General features: G+C 42.7%; 1 protein-coding gene across 1 annotated transcript in view; it reads left to right on the forward strand.

Moving 5' to 3' along the window:
- WWTR1 (WW domain containing transcription regulator 1) overlaps positions 1 to 21,865 on the forward strand; it is a 130,350-nt gene that overhangs the window by 97,825 nt on the left and 10,660 nt on the right. Inside the window, exon 4 of the mRNA XM_088020984.1 lies at positions 10,838 to 11,040. Coding sequence (XP_087877110.1) covers positions 10,838 to 11,040 — 203 coding nt within the window. The remainder of the gene's footprint in view (positions 1 to 10,837; positions 11,041 to 21,865) is intronic.

Here is a 21,865-nt window from a genome sequence, read left to right on the forward strand (position 1 = left end):
GACACAGGAAACTTGGGGGGAGGGTTTCCTACTGCCATGGGTCGTGCCAGTCACAGGCCTAGGGTGACCAACTGCCCATCTGCCTGGGACTCTCCCATCGCGGCGTTAGCCCTGATATCCCGTGTTCCAGGAAAGCCCTCAGTCTCTGTCAGACCAGGACAGTTGGTTGCCCTTTCAGCATTTACAGAGTGGGGACAGAAAATGAAGTGATGGTTAAGCTTTCAATTCTGACAGTCATGATTCAGGAGCCCTTGTACCCCCCTCTTATAGGGTACTTAGGTTTCTGGAAGGTGTTTCTCATGCAATCTATAGAAGCTTATTAGCCCTGACATCAAATTGAGGAAGTTTCCTAGATCCCAAATCAAGTGTATTCCCAAGGTGTGTATTTAAATGTTGCATATTCACCTGTTTTGAGGAAACGGCAACCAGCTATTCAGAGCAATAAGTCAGCCTATTTGACGCTTTCCTCACTCTCAAGGGATGATGTTGGAAGGATTCTTGGGGATATTTAATGTTATTTTATCACAGAAGCAAGTCAAAAAAGAAAACCCTAAAATATAGGTTATTTTGAATATATGGAAGTAAAGTTAATGTAACAAGGTTTTATTTATCACCTGTGAAAACTGACATACAAGTTAAACCATCTTTGAAACTCTCCTATTAAATCAGCATTTGCTTATGCAAAACTTAAGCAGATATACTGGCAGTCTTTTTGTGTGTGTGTGTGTGGTACCCCTCCACCACCCCGCAGGGTCCTGGGACACTGTGTGAGATGGGGGAGGTACTGGTTTTTTATTTTCTGTAGAGGTGGTCCCTGTCCTCCAGGAGTGGCAGTCTTTTATAACCTTTCCCTGTGTTTTGTTTTTACATTACTTTTTATCTTGAACTGCAGTAGGTAACTCTAGGCAAGTAAAAAACCACTTTGTTCAATATTCACCAGGCTGCTATGTTCCTTTCTCTGGCTCCATGTTCTACACATCTGCTTAGATGACTTTAAAGGGCTTAGCACATAGTAAGAGCTAAATAAATACTAATTCGTCTTCATTTCAGTTCAAATTCAATACTGCCAAGACATGTGCTGAGTTGCAGTTGACCAGCATTTCCTAGTGTTCCTGCTGAGGAGAACACTAGTCTTCCAAGTTTGAGAAGTCCTGCTTTTTCTATCTCCTTCTTGGAAAGTCTCACTGTCTGTGAGAGCCTTAAAGGCTCAGAGGAAGCCTGCAATAAAATGAATTCTTTTAACTTTGTGTAGCCCAACATTTCACAATCTTATTTGACCATGGGACACCTCTGGAAGCAGCTATTATTATATTTTTATTCTAGCCTAATAATCTATTTGCTCCCATGTTTTTTTGGACTATTTATCCATTTTTTATATAACCTATAAAATGTGTCCATTTTATGTACCCTATAAAAATGAATTAATAGTGAGTATGGAAGAGACAGTGTCTTGCACAGTTCCTGGTATTTATTGAAGACATGGTTACTATACACACACAGGGTTGTTTTTTTTTTTTTAAACAGTTTCAGATTTACAGAAAAATTGAAAAGATGGGTTCCCATATACACTCTCATCAATTTCTCATATTATTAACATCTTACATTAGTATGCTATATTTGTTGTAATTGATGAACCAATATTGATACAGGGATTTCTTTAGTTTTTACGTAGTGTCTTTTTCCGTTCCACGGTCCTATGCGAAATACCACATTACCTTTACTTGTCTTGACCATGACAGTTTCTTAGACTGTCCTTGTTTTGATACCCTTGATAGTTTTGAGGAGTACTGCTTAGGAATTTTGAGGATTCCCCCCTGTTGGAATTGGTCTGATGTTTTTCTCTGATTAGACTTGGGATGATGGGCTTTGGGAGGAAGTGCTCTTTTTGTCAGATCTTATCAAGGGTCATGCTGTCACTATGGCTTATCATTGTTGAGGTTGACCTTGATCAGTTGGCTGATAGGAGTTCTCCCCTGTAAAGTTATTGTTCCCCCCCACCCATTCAATACTGTACTCTCTGGGAGGAGGTCACTATACACAATCCATTGTTAAGGAGTGGAAGTTTTGCTCCCCCTCCTTGAGGACAGTGTATCTACATTAAATTATTTGGAATTCTTCCATTCAGGAGCTTTGTCTCTTCCCCCTCCATTTATTCATATATTCAGCCATTTGTTTATATGAGTGTGAACTCACGGATATTATATTTTTATGCAACTAATGAACCATAGTCCATAACACATGACACTTTCTCCATTATTGGTAGAACAGAAGCACAGTTGGGGAGTGGGTGCTGGAGGTGGAAAAAGTCATGGAGTGCTTACAGAGGCCTTCTTGCTCACTTAAATGGATTTGTGCCTCTGACATGTTGACAAAACCACGTATTTTTAAAAGTTCAACTTAGGGCGCCTGGGTGGCTCAGTCGTTGAGTGTCTGCCTTCGGCTCAGGTCATGATCCCGGGGTCCTGGGATCAAGTCGCATGTTGGGCTCCCTGCTCCGCTGGAAGCCTGCTTCTCCCTCTCCCACTCTCCCTGCTTGTGTTCCCTCTTTCTGTCAAATAAATAAAATCTTTAAAAAAAAAAAAAAGGTTCAACTTAAAGTGCCAGATATAGTAGTGGTCTCTCAGCTGAGAAGTTTGTCAGGAGGAGAAAGGAGGCTGAGAATGAGATGAGAAATGCATACCAGCCACAGGCATTCCTCTTTTCCCTCCCAGACTCACATGTGAATTGGGGAGAAGGATTTGAAGGGAATAAAGTAATTTCTGTGTCTTTCTAGGGCTTTGGGGTGGCTTCTAGCCATCAGCACACTGGTTGTTCTTTCCATAACCTACTCCGAGCCAGCTCTGTCCACGCCTGTGATGGGTTTCATATTTGAACCTAACCCCTTAAGGTTTTGTTTCTTCACTTGGCATTGTGTGTGTGTGTGTGTGTGTGTTTCTGTATGTCTTTGTGTGTCTGTGCTGTGTAACCAATCCTGTTTTAAAAACGAGGGAAGCAAGCCCAGGACACAGGAATAGCACTAGTCACTGAACCTCTCTGAGGCCAAAAAGACGTTTGTCAAACATTCCAGGAGGCACACTGGGCAGCCTCTGATTCACTGGCCTCCCTCATCGTCTGCAGCTCCTGGTTTAGCTGCCAAAGCACTTTATGAGCTGTTGCTCCCCATTCCCTTGTGCTGCAAAAGGCAAAAAGTTCAGGAGTGAAGCCTTTACCCTTTTTTTTTTTTTTACATACTTGTTTCTTAGGTAACAAGTGATGTGTGGGCTTAGAACTGAGTTCTTGGACCTTCCTGTCTTGAGCCTACTCTTGGGTCTTCATAGAAGTGACCAAGTGTGTTCGCTGGAACAGTCCCGAGGGTACATCAGTGGACATGGTCTGGGGCAGCATTAACCAAAGGGTTATAGTCAACATGGATAATCACCCCCCATAACACCCCATTCCTGTGTTGACCGTTGGTTCCACCAGGGACACAGTCATGGAACCAAAAGGGTGTTCGGATCTCAGATGCTATGGAGTTTGTTTGACTCTGTGTTTTCTTTTATACTGAATAATAGCAGTGAAATGTTTCTGGCCACATAGCTGCAGAGCATGGTTTTATTGATTTCCAGAGAGAAGAGAAAGCCAGTTATTGAAGGAAAAAAAAAAAAAAGGAAAAGGAGATGAAAACAATGAAAAAGATAAATGTGGACTTAAATTTAAATTCTAACTGTCTTGGAAGGAAAAAAAAAAAAGATTCTCTGCTTTAGTTTTGATGCATTCCTGCTTCAATGGAGAAATCTTCTGTTTGGGTTATTCCTTTCTGTGGGGACTGGCAAAAGTCTAGAGCTGATGAGGTCTTTAGCCTTTTTGAGGCATTTCATGGCAACCTGCCCTCAACTGGTTTGGCCTCAGAAACGGCATTTGGGATACATGGCCTGTTGTTCTGTCCCTAAAATGTTCTGGCATATTATCCCAAGAAGTGTTATATTCATTGCAGATTTACATGTTTTACCTTCCCATGCTCTCCCGAGGACCTCCTCTCTGTTTATCTCTGTCTTGGGCCTTCCCTGCCCCCATTTTCTCCGAGTAGCTAGCAAAAGCAGTGGTTTTAAAGAACCTCAGAAATCAGTAACGTTCATGAGCCGCAAGCTCAGAGAAGAAGGTTCAGTAATAGCTGGAAATCAGATGACTAGAGGGAGCAGAGTGGCAGGTTGAATCATGAACACCTCAGTGGACCCAGGACACCTGGTTTCTGGGCTCCTAGCCATTTTATGACCATGACCAAATTTACTCTTCCTTTGGGTATTGATTTTTGTCATTTCTACAAAGAGGAGTTGTACCAGGCAGGCTCTCAGCTTTCATGATCTTGATTACATTCTTAAGCCATATTTGTTGCTTATCAGATCATTTTGGGGGTTACCTCCTTGCATTCCCATCAAGAAAATATTGAGTTTGATGCGTATGCATCCAAAGTATGCAAATGACCACGTTTTTATGTTTTTTACTTCTGTAGTTTTATAGGTAATAAACGCACAAAGGAAAGCTTCAAGTGGTACAGAAGAAGAAAAGGAAGATCTCCCATCCCTGACACCTGCTTTCCTCCCCAGGGGCGCCCACTGTTACCAGTCTCTTGTATATCTGCCTAGAGAGATTTGCTCTCTATGTATAATATACCCTCCCTTTCTAACTACAAGCAATAGCACGTCCATACATATAATTCCATCCCTTGGTTTTTTTTTTTTTCCCCTCTCTGAACAATGTTTCCTAGAGATTGTTCCATTTAAGTACCTATAGAGCTCCCCCTCCTTCTTGGGCATGGTTATCGAGAATTTCTGAACAGATGGATCATGATCTCTCATCGGTGGACCCAGTTTTTAGTCTTTTTGCTATTATACATAATACCGTGGTGAATCTTCTCACAACAGAGTTCTGTGGGTGTGTGTGCCCTCTCCTTGGAAAACAAAACTATTGCCTAAGTTCCATTCTTTCCTAGTCTCTATAGGTAATAACTGGAGATGTGCAGTCTGCATGATCAAATCGAAATGAAGTGAAAGAAAGCAACATTGCCCTCATTCCTCCCTACCCATGTCTCTGTGAGGGCTGGTGTTTTGAAGACTAGCAAGGGTGTGGTGTTAGAAGAGCTCCTTTCCAAGTCTCCAACTCCCCCAGATAAGGAGGCAGACGCTAATAAAATCTGCCGAGCAGTATTTGCTTGATGTGTGGCATCCATCGTGAGTAAACCCGGTGCAGGTTTTGTACACCAACAGGGCAGACTCCCACGTCCCTGAAGATAGTCTTGCTCCGATGTATTTGTCACCTCATTAAGTTACCAGAACCAAGTCAGTTTTTTTTTTTAATTTTATTTTATTATGTTATGTTAGTCACCATACATCATTAGTTTTTAATGTTGTGTTCCATGGTTCATTGTTTGTGTATAACACCCAGTGCTCCGTTCAGTAAGTGCCCTCCTTAATACCCATCACTGTGCTAACCCATTCCCCCACACCCTCCCCTCTAGAACCCTCAGTTTGTTTCTCAGAGTCCATAGTCTCTCATGGTTCGTCTCCCCCTCCAAGTCCCCCCCCTTCAATTTTCCCTTCCTACTATCTTGTTTCAGAGGTACAGGTCTGTGATTCATTAGTCTTACACAATTCACAGCACTCACCATAGCACATACCCTCCCTAGTGTCCATCACCCAGCCACCCCATCCCTCCTACCCCCCACCACTCCAGCAACCCTCAGGTTGTTTCCTGAGATTAAGAATTCCTCATATCAGTGAGATCATATACTTGTCTTTCTCTGATTGACTTTTTGCTTAGCATAATACCCTCTAGTTCCATCCACATCATTGCAAATGGCAGGATTTTTTAAATGGCTGCATAATATTCCACTGCATACACACACACACACACACACACACACACACACACACACACACACACCACATCTTCTTTATCCATTCATCTGTTGATGGACATCTTGGCTCTTTCCACAGTTTGGCTATTGTGGACATTGCTGCTATAAACATTGGGGTGCACTTACCCCTTTGGATCCCTACATTTGTATCTATGGGGTAAATACCCAGGAGTGCAATTGCTGGATCATATGGTAGCTCTATTTTCAACTGTTTGAGGGACCTCCATACTGTTTTCCAGAGTGGTTGCACCAGCTTGCATTCCCACCAACAGTGTAGGAGGGTTCCCCTTCCTCTGCATCCCTGCCAACATCTGTCGTTTCCTGACTTGTTAATTTTAGCCATTCTGACTGGTGTGAGGTGGTATCTCATTGAAGTTTTGATTTGTATTTCCCTGATGCCGAGTGATGTTGAGCACTTTTTTATGTCTCTGTTGGCCATTTGGATGTCTTCTTTGGAAAAATGTCTGTTCATGTCTTCTGCCCATTTCTTGATTGGATCATTTGTTCTTTGGGTGTTGAGTTTGAGAAGTTCTTTATAGGTTTTGGATACTAGCCCTTTATCTGATATGTCATTTGCAAATATCTTCTCCCATTCTGTCGGTTGTTTTTTGGTTTTGTTGACTGTTTCCTTTGCTGTGCAAAAGCTTTTTATCTTGATGAAATCCCAATAGTTCATTTTTGTCGTTGCTTCCCTTGCCTTTGGCGATGTTTCTAGGAAGAAGTTACTGCGGCTGAGGTCGAAGAGGTTGCTGCCTGTGTTCTGGATTCGTGTCTCACATTTAGGTCTTTCATCCATTTTGAGTCTATATTTTTGTGTGTGGTGTAAGGAAATGGTCCAGTTTCATTCTTCTGCATGTGGCTGTCCAATTTTCCCAACACCATTTGTTGAAGAGACTGTCTTTTTTCCATTGGACATTCTTTCCTGCTTTGTCGAAGATTAGTTGACTCTCCATTTCTGGGCTCTCTATTCTGTTCCATTGATCTATGTGTCTGTTTTTGTGCCAGTACCATACTGCCTTGATGATGACAGCTTTGTAATAGAGCTTGAAGTCTGGAATTGTGATGCTACCAGCTTTGCTTTGCTTTTTTCAACATTCCTCTGGCGGGGCGCCTGGGTGGCTCAGTTGGTTAAGCGACTGCCTTCGGCTCAGGTCATGATCCTGGAGTCCCGGGATCGAGTCCCGCATCGGGCTCCCTGCTCAGCAGGGAGTCTGCTTCTCCCTCTGACCCTCTTCCCTCTCGTGCTCTCTATCTCTCATTCTCTCTCTCTCAAATAAATAAAAAAATCTTTAAAAAAAAAAAACATTCCTCTGGCTATTCAGGGTCTTTTCTGGTTCCATACAAATTTTAGGATTATTATTATATTATTATTATTATTATTACATCAACAAAAATGTTGATGGTATTTTGATAAGGATTGCATTAAATGTGTAGATTGCTCTAGGTAGCATTGACATTTTCACAATATTTGTTCTTCCAATCCATGAACATGGAATGTTCTTCCATTTCTTTGCTTCTTCCTCCGTTTCTTTCATGAGTATTCTATAGCTTTCTGAGTCCAGATTCTTTGCCTCTTTGGTTAGCTTTATTCCTAGGTATCTTATGGTTTTGGGTGCGATTGTAAATGGGATCGACTCCTTGATTTCTCTTTCTTCTGTCTTGTTGGTGTATAGGAATGCCACTGATTCTGTGCATTGATTTTTATATCCTGCCATTTCATTGGATTCCTGTATGAGTTCTAGCGGTTTTGGGGTGGAGTCTTGGGTTTTCCACATAAAGTATCCTATCATCTGCAAAGAGTGAGAGTTTGACTTCTTTGCTGATTCGGATGCCTTTTATTTCTTTTTGTTGTCTGATTGCTGAGGCTAGGACTTCTAGTACTATGTTGAATAGCAGTGGTGATAGTGGACATCCCTGCCATAGAACTGAGTCAGTTTTAAAAATTAATAACCTCTGTGCTGCCAACAAACAACCTAACTTTTTTTTAAGCTTCTTTTTCCTAATCTGGGGATTTCTGATATTGGAAATATTTCACTTTACAGATTTCTCTTAGAGACACAGTTGGGCATCTTTTTTGGTCTATAGCAGTTATGTCTGACTGCTAAAAACTTCCTTTTTCAGAAGTTCAGAAATGGCTGTCCCTGGAAATAATCACTATTCTTCCATCTAAGCTTCCTTCTGGCCTGAAAGAGGCCTTATGAATCAAGCCCTTCTGGATATCTGGACCTTGTCGGACTTTAATCTGTATTTAAGAGCACTTTTTTTCTGGTGATACCATGTGTGCACAATCCCTGCCCTCCTACCCAGGCCTTCCAATAGAGACTGCAAAATGTTCTAACCATTTCTGGAATGTCATTTGAAAAATGAAATACTCATTTCAGTACTTCGCATCAATTAGGACTGTGCCTTTTTTTTTCCCCCTGTTCTCAAACTTGAGGACATAAGAGATTGCCAACTGGTTTCATTCATTCGTCTCATCATTTACTGGGTTTCCCTGTGTGCCAGGAATGGTACCAGGAGGCACGCGTTCCTTGTGATGGGCTGGATTCAGAAAGGAAAGCCTGCACCGGTGAGGCAGAATACTCCCAAACATTCTTACCTCCCGCTCAGGAGCTCGTTACTGAGCAGACAGTTGTCAATCTACCCAGACCTGCCTTGAACCCTTCCTGTTTGTAACGCGAGCGGCTTTGGGCCGGAGGCCCTGTTTTGATGACCTGCTGTGTAAGTGGTAACTTTCTTGCTATTGAAGGCAAACCGTGTTCAGAGGGTTGTTCTCAGTTTCAGCAGCTGTTCTGTTGCTCAGTGTAAGGCGTGACCGAGGGCGGCCAAGGACAGTTGAAAGAGCCAGTGGACGGGATGTCTGGAGGCCTCCCTGGCTTGGGTGGTTCTGCCTGCCCCTAATCAGAGCACACCCCTTTACCTCTCTTAGGTTTCAGTCCGGCTCTCCCGTAAAATAAAGGGATGGACTAGATCATTTCTAAGAATCCTGACAAAGCCTAACATTCTGGCATTCCACAGCTCCACATATGAATTCACCTCATTTCTTCACACATTCCTTCCAACAGCCTGTTAATTCCTGTGAGGGCAGGAGCTATTTATCCAACGACAAGCCCAGTGGCTGGCACACAGGAAATGCGGTAAAGATTTGAGGGAGTTATAAATAATTTTTTTAAAAAAGAATGTTTTTACCCTACCTCTACCCACATCCAGAGGAAGTTCCTGCTGTGAACTCATTTAATCATTCCTCAAGGAAACCAGTTTGTCTACAGAAAATCCTGTGTTGGTGCTCTCTTTTGAGTGCGTGCGTGTGCGTGTGTGTGTGAATGGGGTGTACATATACATTTAATATATAGTCGATTAGGCTACTTTAAAATTCATTTAAGAAAATTCTTAGTTATAAAATATGTTTCCACATGATGTCCCTGTCTTCCAAATGAAAGATGTAAAATATTTAACTTTTAGACTTTAATAAGGTACACCAATGATTTTCTTTTTTAAAGACAGTGATACCAAACATAGCAAAAATTGAGAGTTTTTCCTCAGAAATGGAGTATATAAAACTATATATTGTTCTGGGCCCTGATGTAAGAGCAGATAGACAGAAAATTGTGGTTTTCTTTATTATAGGATATTGCCTAGGCAGAAGTTAAGCAGATTTGACTGGTAAACTGTTTTAAGGAAAACTAGCACCTTTTAAAAATGTTTTGTGTGTGTGTGTGTGTGGGAATGCCAATTCTAGAATTCATTAAAGGATTTTAAAATTCTTTCCTCAAGTGAAGTACTACATGCTAAAATTTAAGATGTTGTTAAGTGCAGATTAAAAAAAAAGAAAGAAAATCCTTAAAAAGTTTAAAACACTTCTAGAATGTTTTATCCAATCACAAATATGATTATCATTTTTTAAAATTTATTTATTTGAGAGAGAGAGAGGGCAGGAGGGAGGGGCAGAGGGAGAGAGAGTGTTAAGAAGACTCTATGCTGAGTGTGGAGTCCCATGCTGGACTCCATCTCAGGACCCTGAGATCTCAACCTGAGCTAAAACTAAGAGTTGGACGCTTAACTGACTGCACCGTGATTATCATTTTTATTAAGATATTCATTTATTTATTTGAGAGATAGAGAGAGAGAGTGGATGCACACATGGGCAGGGGGAGGGGCAGAGGGAGAAGCAGACTCCCCGCTGAGCAGGGAGCCCCATGTGGGGCTCCATCCCAGGACCCTGGGATCATGACCTGAGCCAAAGGCAGACGTTTAACCGACTGAGCCACCCAGGCGCCCCCATGATTATCATTTTTATGTAATTTCTTTCACACTAATTTTTCCCTTTGCATAAACTAAAACATCTTTTCCTCAATCAGGTGTTTGTTTCTGAGCTTAGCTTATGCTCCTTTGGGGTACCCTTTTTTAACAAAGCATCAGTGGGGTCCTGCTTCTGTGTAGATCCCTGGTCTAGGTACTGTGTTTTAACGTCCTGCTTGTCAGTCACTCATCATCCTAGACATCATCGTGCACTGCTGTGTATCTATAATCTCACGCCCTCCTTAGCTCTGACATGAACACGCAGGGTGTCTAGAAAGTACACACACACACCCAGATGTCCTGCTGAAATTACATCATATGTTGTGGTAACCTTTTGTGGAATTCACTTTTGACCACTATGTTCCTGAAGGCTTAAAATGTGCTTTAGACACAGGGAAGGTGTGAAATAATTTTTAACAGGGCACAAAATGCCAAGACTGGATGAGTCAGGAGTGGGGCCAGTGTCTGAGCCTCCATGAATTGAATTAAGGTAATAATTACTTAAACAGTAATGATTAACAGGAAAGTACTTTGGAAGGAATCTCAGGAATATACTCCAAAGCACAGAGCATTCTGATGGCCTCTTTTTGATAAGGTATTGTAGGACCTGTTCATTAATCTCCTGCATGGTCTTCCCTCCTATAGTGATGAATCACCAGCACCAGCAGCAAATGGCACCCACTACCCTGAGCCAGCAGAACCACCCTACTCAGAACCCCCCAGCAGGGCTCATGAGCATGCCCAATGCTCTGACCACTCAGCAGCAGCAGCAGCAGAAGCTCCGGCTTCAGAGGATCCAGATGGAGAGAGAGAGGATCAGAATGCGCCAAGAGGAGCTCATGAGGCAGGTATGGCCTTCTGTGGTGCCTGCTGGAGGCTCCATGACCTTTTGGTGCCAAGGCTCGGGAGTAGATAGCTGCGGGCCATCAGGGTAAATCTTTCTCTAGAAGCATTAAAGACCCAAAGCCTACTCCAAACCGTATGAGTAGAATCTCGGTTTTTCTCCCAGTATCTGCCTGCCTTGTCTTCAGAGCCAAACATATGAGTACAAGGACTAGCTATGTTAGCATGGCTGCCTTTGGGTTCTACTGCTGATCTTTAGAAGGGGAGGAAGAAGACTCTGTTCCAATTATCTATTGCTGTGTAACATCATCCCAAAAACGTAGTGGCTTAAAACAGTAGCCCATTTTATTATACCATACAATTCTGTGGGTTGGGAATTTGGGCGGCGCTCAGGTGGCCTGTTCTTCTGGCTTCCGTGGTGTTGATGAAGACCACTTTAGTAGTATTCAGCTGGTGGGTGGGTTGGTCTGGAGGGTCCAAGATGGCTTTACTCAAGTGTGTGGCATCATGTTAAGGATTGCTGGAAAACTGGGCTTGGTTGGGACTGAAACCTGGAGCATCTATATTTGGCATCTCTAGCTAGCACAGCAGGCTCAATAGTGGGACATATTGCCTAGCAGCTTGGGTCTCCCAGAGAGAATGTTCCAAGAAACAAGAAGTAGAAGCTGCCAGTGTCTTAGGATCTGGTTCTGGAAACTGTCACAGAGTCACTTCTTCCATATGCTCTTAATCAAAGAAATTACAGATTTGCCCTAGATTAAAGCGGATAGCAGAAGGGATGTTCCATGGACAAAATGACAAAGAATTTGCAACCATCTTTGGTCCACCATGGAGCATGAGAAAGAGTTAGGGAAAACTGAAGGAGAATGAGAAAGGAAAATGTTGGCATACGGGCTCTGATAGAGTCGCTATTGATCAGGTGCCTGTGTGCCATACTGCATTCATTCATTCAGTCAGTCAGGCAGGCAGGCAGGCAGGCAGGCAGGCAGGCAGGCAGTGGATAGATTGTTGCTGTGTGTCTTGTGTGGGTCAGGGTTGATGCAGCACTCCAAAAATTAATAAAACAGAAGCCCTTAAGGAACCCACAGTTTTCTGCCTCCCTCAGTGGCTTGGTCTGTGCAAGAACAGAATTATTTCTTCTGTGTTGCTAAACTAATGTAGGCCATGGTTTTAGGTCTCGTCAATTTTGCTGGCTACATTTTAGGGAAGAAAGCTTCAGTTTATTCTAATTCTTGAGACTTTGCTTTATGACTCACATGAAGCAAGATACATGAGTAGCTTCTCTTTCACTAGTTTAAGGAACTAAGTATTTTTAACTGTTTCAGAGAGCTTTTCTTGCAAGAGCCTGCGGTGTTACACTAAATGCTACTAAATGCTACTTTTTCTTTTAGTCACATCTGATACTTTCAAAAAATATACATTGATTTCTATAAATGAATAATGTATTTCTCACCAAATAAATTCTAGGATATAAAGTGTCTGTCCTGTGTGAGGTTTTAAAAACATGGTGAGTTAAAATAATTCTTTAGACATAGCCTTTGACAATGAGGGAAATGAATGTCAGTTGTGCTTTGTTGTTCAGTAGAACTATCCTGAATTTGAGGAACACAGCTTTATAATATAACTACAGTTGTGCCTTTTTCCCTGAGGATTTATGTCTGAACATTCATGGTTATTTTAGGGTAACAGTTGTTTATACTGTTTTTAGATATACAGTATCATATTTCTTAACAGGAAATAATTATATTATTTTTTGTCTTAGGATAACAATTCCATTTGGAATATTAATTTTCTGTTTCATAATATCTATAGAGTAAAGGTAACACTATTATGGTAGCATTTATAACTTTTCTCTTAGTTTTATATTTAAATGAGCTTTAATGCGTTTTATTTTTCCTTGCACAAAGCTACAGACTGTTCTGTAAAGAATAATTTGTTTCTTAGTTTCTGCCACTTTCTGTGTTTCTTTTTCTTGCCCCAGATCTTTCTTTCCCACAGAAAGTATTTCTGCAAAGGGGTGGGGGAAAGTGCCCCGAATTGCTTCCTTTATTCCAACCATAGGTGCCTTTGAACCAGAATGTAGCATTGATGGTTCATATTACAGAAATGCCAACCAAGTTTATTAAATGCTGATCCCTGGAGGCTGTGGAACTTGGAGCATTTTGCTGCATCATATTGTGCAATCCTACTGTATAGGACAGTGGGAGAAAGTATCCAGATTTGCTCACAGAGGCTCCCATAGTTCAACTGTGCGTGTGTGTGTGTGTGTGTGTGTGTGTGTGTGTGTAGTTAGGAGGAGGAGAAGGCAATGGAATGGATGGTTCTGATGTCTTTTTATTTTCCTTATAGAATACAGGGAAAAAAGGTCTAAAGGGACTTCTTCATCATGGAAAGTTTTTCCCCCCATCCAGAAGCAACTTACTCCTCAGTGTCAAAGATACTATTTAAGGTCAATGGTAAATAGTATTAGAGTGTTCTCTAATAGTTTTCTGGGGCATTTGCCAAGATGCCTGGTTGTTCGGGTGTGGATTATGTCTATCATCTTAGTGGTTTTTTTACCCCCCCCCCTTTTTTTGGTGATTTTCTGCCTCACTATTTGCACTTAAGCCAGGGACAGGGAAATGGACTATCGGTAAAGGTGATATTTGGCTAACCTGTTTAGCTGCCTTTTAGAATCTGGTAGAAAACAGGAATAAGGGTAGAGGAAATGGTCCTGATGAAGTCTGAAGATTTTTTTTTTTAAAGATTTATTTAGGGGCACCTGGGTGGCTCAGTTGGTCAAGCGTCTGCCTTAGCTCAGGTCATGACCCCAGGGTCATGGGATCAAGCCCCGCATCGGGCTCCCTGCTCAGCAGGGAGTATGCTTCTCCCTCTCCCTCTGCTCTTCCCCCTGCTCAAATAAATAAATAGTCTTTAAAAAAAATTTAAAATAAGATTTATTTATTTATTTTGAGAGAGAGAGAGAACGCGCGCGTGTGTGCTTGTGCGTGCGTGAGCTGGGGGGAGGGGCAGAGGCAGAGGGAGAGAAGCAGACTCCCCGCTGAGCACAGAGCCCAAAGGGGGCTCAATCCCACGACCCTGAGATCGTGACCTGAGCCAAAATCAAGAGTCACATGCTCAACCGACTGAGCCATCCTGGCGCCCCATGATGAGGTCTGAAGATTATGTGTAGACAGACTTCCATTTCTTCTTCCTGTCCCACTCCCATGCCCACTGTGGTCAACAAGTACCTGAATCTCCTTAGCTCACTGGGCAGTCTGTAAGGAGCATGGCTCTCCTCTTGCTCACAGGGGGGCCCTAGCCATGCAGGCTGTGTTCTCAGGGTCCCTGCCTTGCAGGCAACCTTGACCTGCCTGCAGTTCCATCAAGAGAGAATTTCCAGGAGAGAGGCCCCATCCTATTTCTATCTCTGTAGTGGGAAAAGAGGTTGGGAAAATTTAAGGGGTAGATGAATTTGTTGCCTAATTCTTGGGAAATCATCACCATTCTGAAAATTGTTATCATCCTTAAATATATAATAAATGTGAAAGCTCCTTATAAATGAAATACCATGTAAAATGTGGTTTCATGCCTCCGTCTTCCTATTCCTTCTTCCATGTCATCACCCCTCCAGGCGTGTCATCTGACGATGTCGCACTGTGGAGAAAGAAGCTCCTCAGTATTGCATAAGCTGATGTACACTGCATAATGCCAGGGGCTCACATGTTAACTTGTGGTCACTGAAATCATGTAGAATGTCAACAAATGGATGTAAGGAAAGTTTGATTACAGATCTGAGGTGAACCTTCATTATTTCAGGATGGAAAATTACTTTTTTCATTCTTTTCTTTGTCTCGTCATTCACTTATCCAACCAACATTTATGTGGTGAAAAATAACAAACAAAAAGATAAATGGGACTTGGCCGCCTTCGGATAACTTGCATCTTACCAGACAAGCAAAATGATGAAATCAGGATGATTACAACTAATCCAAATGTGTGGCCAGAAGGGTAAATTCAAACTCTTCCCTCTTTCTATCTTTGGCTTTCAGTCCTGGAGCAGAGACTAGACACACCACAGCACAGAGTTCTGTGAAGCGAGCAGAAGGTACTTCTTTTTTTCTCTTCAGTGGGCCCTCGGGCCAACAAGTTGTTGAAGAATCCGCAGCATTAGGATCAAAGGGCCAGTGAGGTTTTGGGTATCTCCTTCGATTAGGAATCTTCTCAAGTAGGAGAGTTCCATTAAAAATGGTCCCTACAACTTGGCATTGGCTGCTGTAGCCAAGTTGAACTTCTTGTGTCTGATAACTGATGAGTTATCTCGGGTTGTGGCAGGTGCTCCAAGCTCAGGGGCGCCCCAGAAAAGCTCAGGAGAATTCCAGCTGGGTCTGCAATACAGTCTTGTTAGGAAAGTGGATGTTTCCCTGCTTTCCACAGGCATCCATTTCAGACATTGTGGAGAATGAATTTTTGTGAAAGACATTCTTGGTTGTCCGTGATAGTGAGAGTTTTATCTTTGTGAAATTTTCCAAACCTGGAGAGGCAGCTTCAAGTTCATAAGAGAAATGGCAACTCGAGAAAAGAAAGCAGTCTCAGTTGAAGGTGTGCCTCCTGGTATCCTCGTAGTTTTTAAAAAGAAATTTGAATTCGGGACGCCTGGGTGGCTCAGTCGGTTAAGCGGCTGCCTTCGGCCCAGGTCATGATCCCAGGGTCCTGGGATCGAGTCCCACATTGGGCTCCTTACTCAGCGGGGAACCTGCTTCTCCACTCTCTCTTCCTCTGCTTGTGCTCTCTCTGTCAAATAAATAAAATCTTAAAAAAATTTTTTTTGAATTCAGTTTGTGACAGTTTTTTCTTTTGATTTAGAAAAATAAAGTTTTTTTAAAAGAGTAGAATTGTTTTATTTTATTTTTTTAAGTTTTTATTTATTTATTTGACACACACAGAGAGAGAGAGAGAGAAGGAGCGAGGGCACAAGCAGGGGGAGCAGCAGAGGGAGAGGGAGAAGCAGACTCCCCGCCAAGCAGGGAGCCCAACATGGGGCTCCATCCCACGACCCTGGGATCATGACCTGAGTCGAAGGTAGATGCTTAACCAACTGAGCCACCCAGGCACCCCAGAAAAATAAAGTTTTTAATTTATAAAAATATAATTGGGTAGGATTTTGTTTTGTTTGTTTTTCTGATTGAGATGGAAGAAGCATTTGCTAAGTGAAAGAAGCCAGGTCTTTTTGATTCCATTTATATGACATTCTGAAAAAAGGCAAAACTATAGGAACAGAGAATAGGTATGTGGGTGCCAGGCTCGGGGGTCAGGAGGGGCTGCCTGCAAAGGGGCAGCACTAGGGAATTCGCGCAGTAGTGGCACTGTTCTGTATCTTGATTGGGGTGGCTGTTTCACAACCCCATGGATTTGTCAAAACTCAGAAATGTACACTGCAAAGAGTGGATTTTACTGTATATCAGCTAAAATAATAAGAAAGTAAAATTATCACACAAGAAGGACAATTGTAAAACAATGTTTAAAACACTCAAAACCAAGGACGTAATAATCACTTCGAGTTTTACCTCGGGATAGTGGCTGTGAAGGCGTTGGTGATTTCTCTCCCGTCTTTGTACATATCAGTGTGTATGCTTTGTTTTTAAAACAAAGTTGGTAGCATATCATAATTCTGTTTTATTATCTCTTCTTCTTAATATATTGGGACGTCATATATTTATTCTGTATCAGCCATGGAAATTGTGCCGTGACTTTGAATGTATCTATTGTAAGCTGCCTGGGATCCTTCCTACAACAGGGCTGGACGTAATTTTTAAAATACCGTGAACCACACATGCCCACAATGACTGTAGAACATTCTGCTGTTACAGCTTAAAAATCAACACAGTATTTGCTCAGTATCATAAAGGGCATGTTTGCGACTTTACCCAATGAAATGGAAAATTTTGGTAACTGGTAAGAAATTGAGAAAGAGGCTCCTCAGTCACTGTTTACTCATCTAAGAGAACAATTCCTTGACATGAAAACAGAGTGACGGCTTTATCTGAGCAGAGTATTTCTTTTCATGCGTATTATTTATTTAATTAGGAAGCTGAGGGGCCTTCTGCCTTGAAGATTTTAAACTCAAGGACTTCCTGTCAGCCCCCAAGGCCTGGCAGATTCCTAAGTGAAGAAGTCTTAGCCCCCCCCCCCCCCCGCCGCCCCTTCTCAGGGCCTGTCTTGTTGAGAAACCATTATTATTCTTAGACAGATTCAGCCCCGCTTTGACCCTGGTCCTTATTTGAGGCTCTGTGGACAGGAGAACGCAGCTTGTCAAACAAAACTGCTGACTAAGCCTGGCCTCTAGTTGCCAGGGCAACAGGATAGGAGAGAGGGTTTGGGCGGGAGGCCTCGGAATTCTTCTGGCAGGTCTCACAGATTTCTGTTAGGCCTGACAACCAACACGGGTCCGGCTGGCCAGCTGGCCGGCCTCGAGCAGCCATTCCTGACCGTGGGCCCGGGAGGGACACGCCCGGCTGTGAGCAGCGCTGCTCTGGGGGAAGAATCTGGAGTCTGGTTTTTATCATGTGAAGAATAGCTATTTAGAGAGGTTAAAAAGTGTCGTGTTAAAGCAGACCATGAAGCATAAATGGTGGCTATTTCATAAAGAGTCTTTCCTTCAGACGCTATAGTTTAACTTCTGGAAAAGCATGTCATAGAATTAGGTTTCAGGGTTGACTGGGACATAGAGGTCATGTCATCTAACCAACACATAACTCCATCTATGGTAGCCTGGCTATGTAAGTTCATTCAGTGATTTGTTCAACACATGCTCCAGGTCCTAAATGCACAGCAGGGAGCGGACAGACTTGGTCTGTACTCTCCAGCGAACTTGAGTTCTAGCTTTCGTCAAGTCCCAGAAATAATCCATTTTCTAAAATGTCTTGGTGCTCCCATGTCGTTGAGGAATAACACAAGGACCGTTTTTTTAAAATGTTGTAAATTGAACACATTTTTCAAATAGAGGGCCACCATGTTTGCACAAAGGAAAAGCAACTTCATATTTCTGATCTTCATAAGATCACCAAGGTATGAAGAAACACACCATTTCAAAATCCATTCAGCTCTTTTTTTTTTTTAAGTGAAGAGAGAATATCTAAATTGTGAAGTTTTCCTTAATGTGATTCTAAGGGATAACGGAGATTTCTGAATAACACAAGACTGTGATACACACCCTGAATTGAAAGAGCAACAAACAGGCCAGGGATTATCATTATGGACTCAACAAATGTCTTCCCTCAGTGTTCGAGTTTCGACTATTCTTTCGTACCAGTGGTCTGGCAGCTGAGCATGTATGATGAGGTATTTGAAAAAGGGAGGCTCCAGGAAATGTGACAGTGAATTTCTAGAATCTCTTGGCACAGAGTTAAAAAGAAATTTACATTGGGAATTATTTTTTTCTCCCAGTAAAGAAGGTACACAATTTAGTGTTTTGCCTCTGAAGTCCCCAAGGGTTTTGGCAGAGACAGCAACTTTTCTGCACCAGAGTAACTATTTTAATGTTAGGATTTCAAAATACTGTCTTTATTTGATTTTTTTTTTCATTTGTTTCTACTCACCCCACCCTTTATAATTAAAACAGTCCAATCCTCCAGTTCTGTGGAACCCCTGGCCACACACGCTTCCTTCAGGCCGAGCGCCCTCAGAAGGGTTATTGTCATTCCGCCTCTCTTTGAAGTACATTCCAGTGAGGGCAGGAGCCGGCCGGCTGCAGGCGCTCCCTCAGCCAAGGACAGACGGGGCTGCAGGGCGCTTTCAACTGCTGTGTGCTTTCTCACCTCCTCTGTTGATTTATTCCATGGGCAAGCTGCAGGCCGGCGGGGAGCTGGAAGGAAAGGAGGTTTGAGGTTTGCCTCCAGGGACATCTTCAACTTACAAATCAGCATTTGTCTTTCACATCCTTCTCGCTATTTTACACCCCACCCCCTTCCCCAGCTGCTAGGAAAGGGGTTTGGTGTTTTGTTTTTTGTTTTTGTTTTTAACCCACATATAATTATTCGTTTCAGAGACCTAGATGGACAACCACAAACTCTGAAAGAGATTCTCAAGCCCTTATTTTGCAACAGTCTTTCCACCCTCAGCTTGGATAGAGAAAAAAATACACTTGTGGCAGGGGACGGGAGGGGTGGGGTTACTAGGGGCAGCTTTCCAGGTCTTTCTGAAACCGGTCTTTAAAATCTGAACTTACAACTGTGCTTGATGTGCTGTGAATTCCCAGGGCACTAACTCCACCCATATACATTGAAAAAGACCATAGAGTATGTCCAGTTCAATCTTTTTCCCAATTGGGCAAGGGAAACTGTGTTCAGGACAGTTAAACAGGCTATGTCATCCGGTCCTCCTCCATACCGCCCGAAGGAAGACGGTTGGTATTTCCATTTGATAGCTTGGAAAATAGGCTCAGAGAAATGAGGTAACTTACCCCAAGTCCCACAGCCAGTAGGTGAAAGAGCCGAAAATTTGAGGTCTTCTGACCTCAACCCTTGATTTTCCTCTCTCTGCCACACTGTCAGTGTGTTGGCCAGGAGAACAGACTCTGGAGCCAGATCTTGGGAAGAAGTTCGTTTAACTTCTCTGTGCTTCAGTTTCCTCATCTGTAAAATGGAGATGGTTGGGTTGTCATGAGGATGAAATGCTAAAGTGCTTAGAACAGTGCTCCCCACATAGTAAGTGATATGCAAGCTTTAGCTGACATCTCTGCCTCCTAAAGCATACAAAACTATCAGTAACTCATTCTGTTGACTGCCTCTTTGGACCAGGTTCTTTATAATAAGCTTTTAAATCTTTATAACGGCCCAGCAAGGTGAGTTTTACAAGCTGTTTTTGTTTTTTTTTTTTCCCAGATGAATAAACTATCAAGGAAGATTAAGAATTTAGCCCAAGATGTTATAGTTAGGGAGTAACTGAGTTGGGATTTGAACTCCAATCTTTCTGATTCCAGGGCTGCTTTTTCTCCTGTGCCAAGCTCTGGACATGTCTAATAGCATTTCACCTTCCACAACTACTTGAAAATTCCAGTGGCCAGTAGCCCAGAGAATTGAGGGAGCCAGTTCCATCATTCAGCAGGACTACTAACTAGAAAACCCTTCATCAGATCTGCCTCAAATCCACGGTAGAAGGAATCTTATCTTCCTTCTTCTGTGTGATAGTCCATTAATAGTTTGAGAACCAAGGTATACCCCTCATGTCTCTCTTCTGGTTAAACAGTTCCCTGCTTCTTCATAAGACATGACACCTGGATCCCTTCCAGCCTGATTTTTCTCCTCTGGTCACTCTTTGCAAAGTGTAGAACAGAGACCTGGATGATGCCTCGCCTGTGGGAGTTGCCTGGAGGTAGGCAAGTCTGTTGGAATAGCTAGAGGAGCAATGCCGATCTGCTGCTTGAAATGGAACAGAGGTTTGGAGCATGGGGAATATCAAGAGATAGGACCCAGGCTTGGTCCTTGTTCACATCTGTCTCCCTCTCTCGAATCCTCCATGAGGTAGGGCACTATCTGTGTTCATCGCTCTATCCCTGCTGCCAAGAGCAGGAGCTGGCACCTGGTAGTTGCTATAGTATTTTTTAAAAAAATAAATACAAGTACAAAAATGAGTTGTTATGGGGGCTGAGGGAGTCAGTGGCCTTGGATTTTTGCGCTGGTGTAGGTGGTGATAGCATTAAGAGAAAGCTTGAAGTTGGTAGGAAGAGATGCTTTGGGGCCAGATGAGGAGTGGATTGTAAGACGTGGGGTATCCTACCCCAGCTGGACACCTTTATTTGGGAGTCCAGAGCCAGGAGAGGGGGAAGCTGGTGGCTTGCTGTGGTTCTTGTGGTCAGGGAAGGCATTCTGGAAAAGGTGGTACGACAGAACTTGTAAGGGTGGGTGAGATATGGCTCGATGAAGAGGGCCCCAAAATAGGAGGAGTCTAGGAAACTGAAAGCTTGTTTGGGAAGACAGTGTGGGGGGACCCTGGGAAGGCGTCTGTGAGTAGAGCTACTGGACTAGAGTGGAAGTGGGGGACAAGAGTCAGACCCAGGGGCTCAGCTGTGCCTCCGCTAAGCATCTGTTCTGCCTAGACTAGGGGAGCTGGGGCCCTGGCAATGGTTAGAGCAGTTGCCACACCCACTCTCTGAGTCTCGTCCTGGACCAGCCTGGGCTGACTGAGCCTCTGTTTCCACATCCCTTCGCTTAGTCCAGTGCCACCGTCTTCTGTCTGCAGTTTAGCCTTTTCACCTTCATCAGTCTTGACTGCTGCTTCTTGGACAGACCAAAGTCAGGCGTGTAGGGCAGCCAAAATCATCCTGAGCCTAGGATTTAATTTCATACCTAAATTTAGTTTTTATTTTTGAAAAAATCCTCCCTTGTTTGGATTCGGACATGTTAGTGATGTTAGTACTTTTATTTCCAAACTCTGGGTTTTGTACTGCCCTTTTTCTCCTTCAATTCATGAGCAGAAATAGGAAAGTATTTTCATTAAAAAAAAAAAAAGGTACTTCTAAATATGGAACTATTACATTATAAAATATAATTAAGTGAAGTGAAACTTCTCACTATTCTCCCTGTATATTAAAATCTAATTCTGTGTTATATATATGAAAAAAAATCTTACAGACCTGTCCTTATTTAAAAAAGAAAGAAAAAGAAGAAAAGAAAATTGTTTCTTTAGCTTTGCTGACTCATCATGATGAATTTCACACTTGGATTTAGTCCTTCCAAGGTGAGAGCTGACGAGGAAGAAAGGTCAAACCACTCAGTATGGATCAGTTTCGCGTGACAATGCGACTCCTAAGATTGTTTGGTTTTGTTTTTGCTTTTGTTTTCTGGGATTGGA

This window comes from Eumetopias jubatus, unplaced genomic scaffold, assembly GCF_037043125.1.
Source record: "Eumetopias jubatus isolate StellerSeaLion01/CBP00866 unplaced genomic scaffold, mEumJub1_p1.0 scaffold_1, whole genome shotgun sequence".
In the NCBI taxonomy this organism is placed as follows: Eukaryota; Metazoa; Chordata; class Mammalia; order Carnivora; family Otariidae; genus Eumetopias; species Eumetopias jubatus.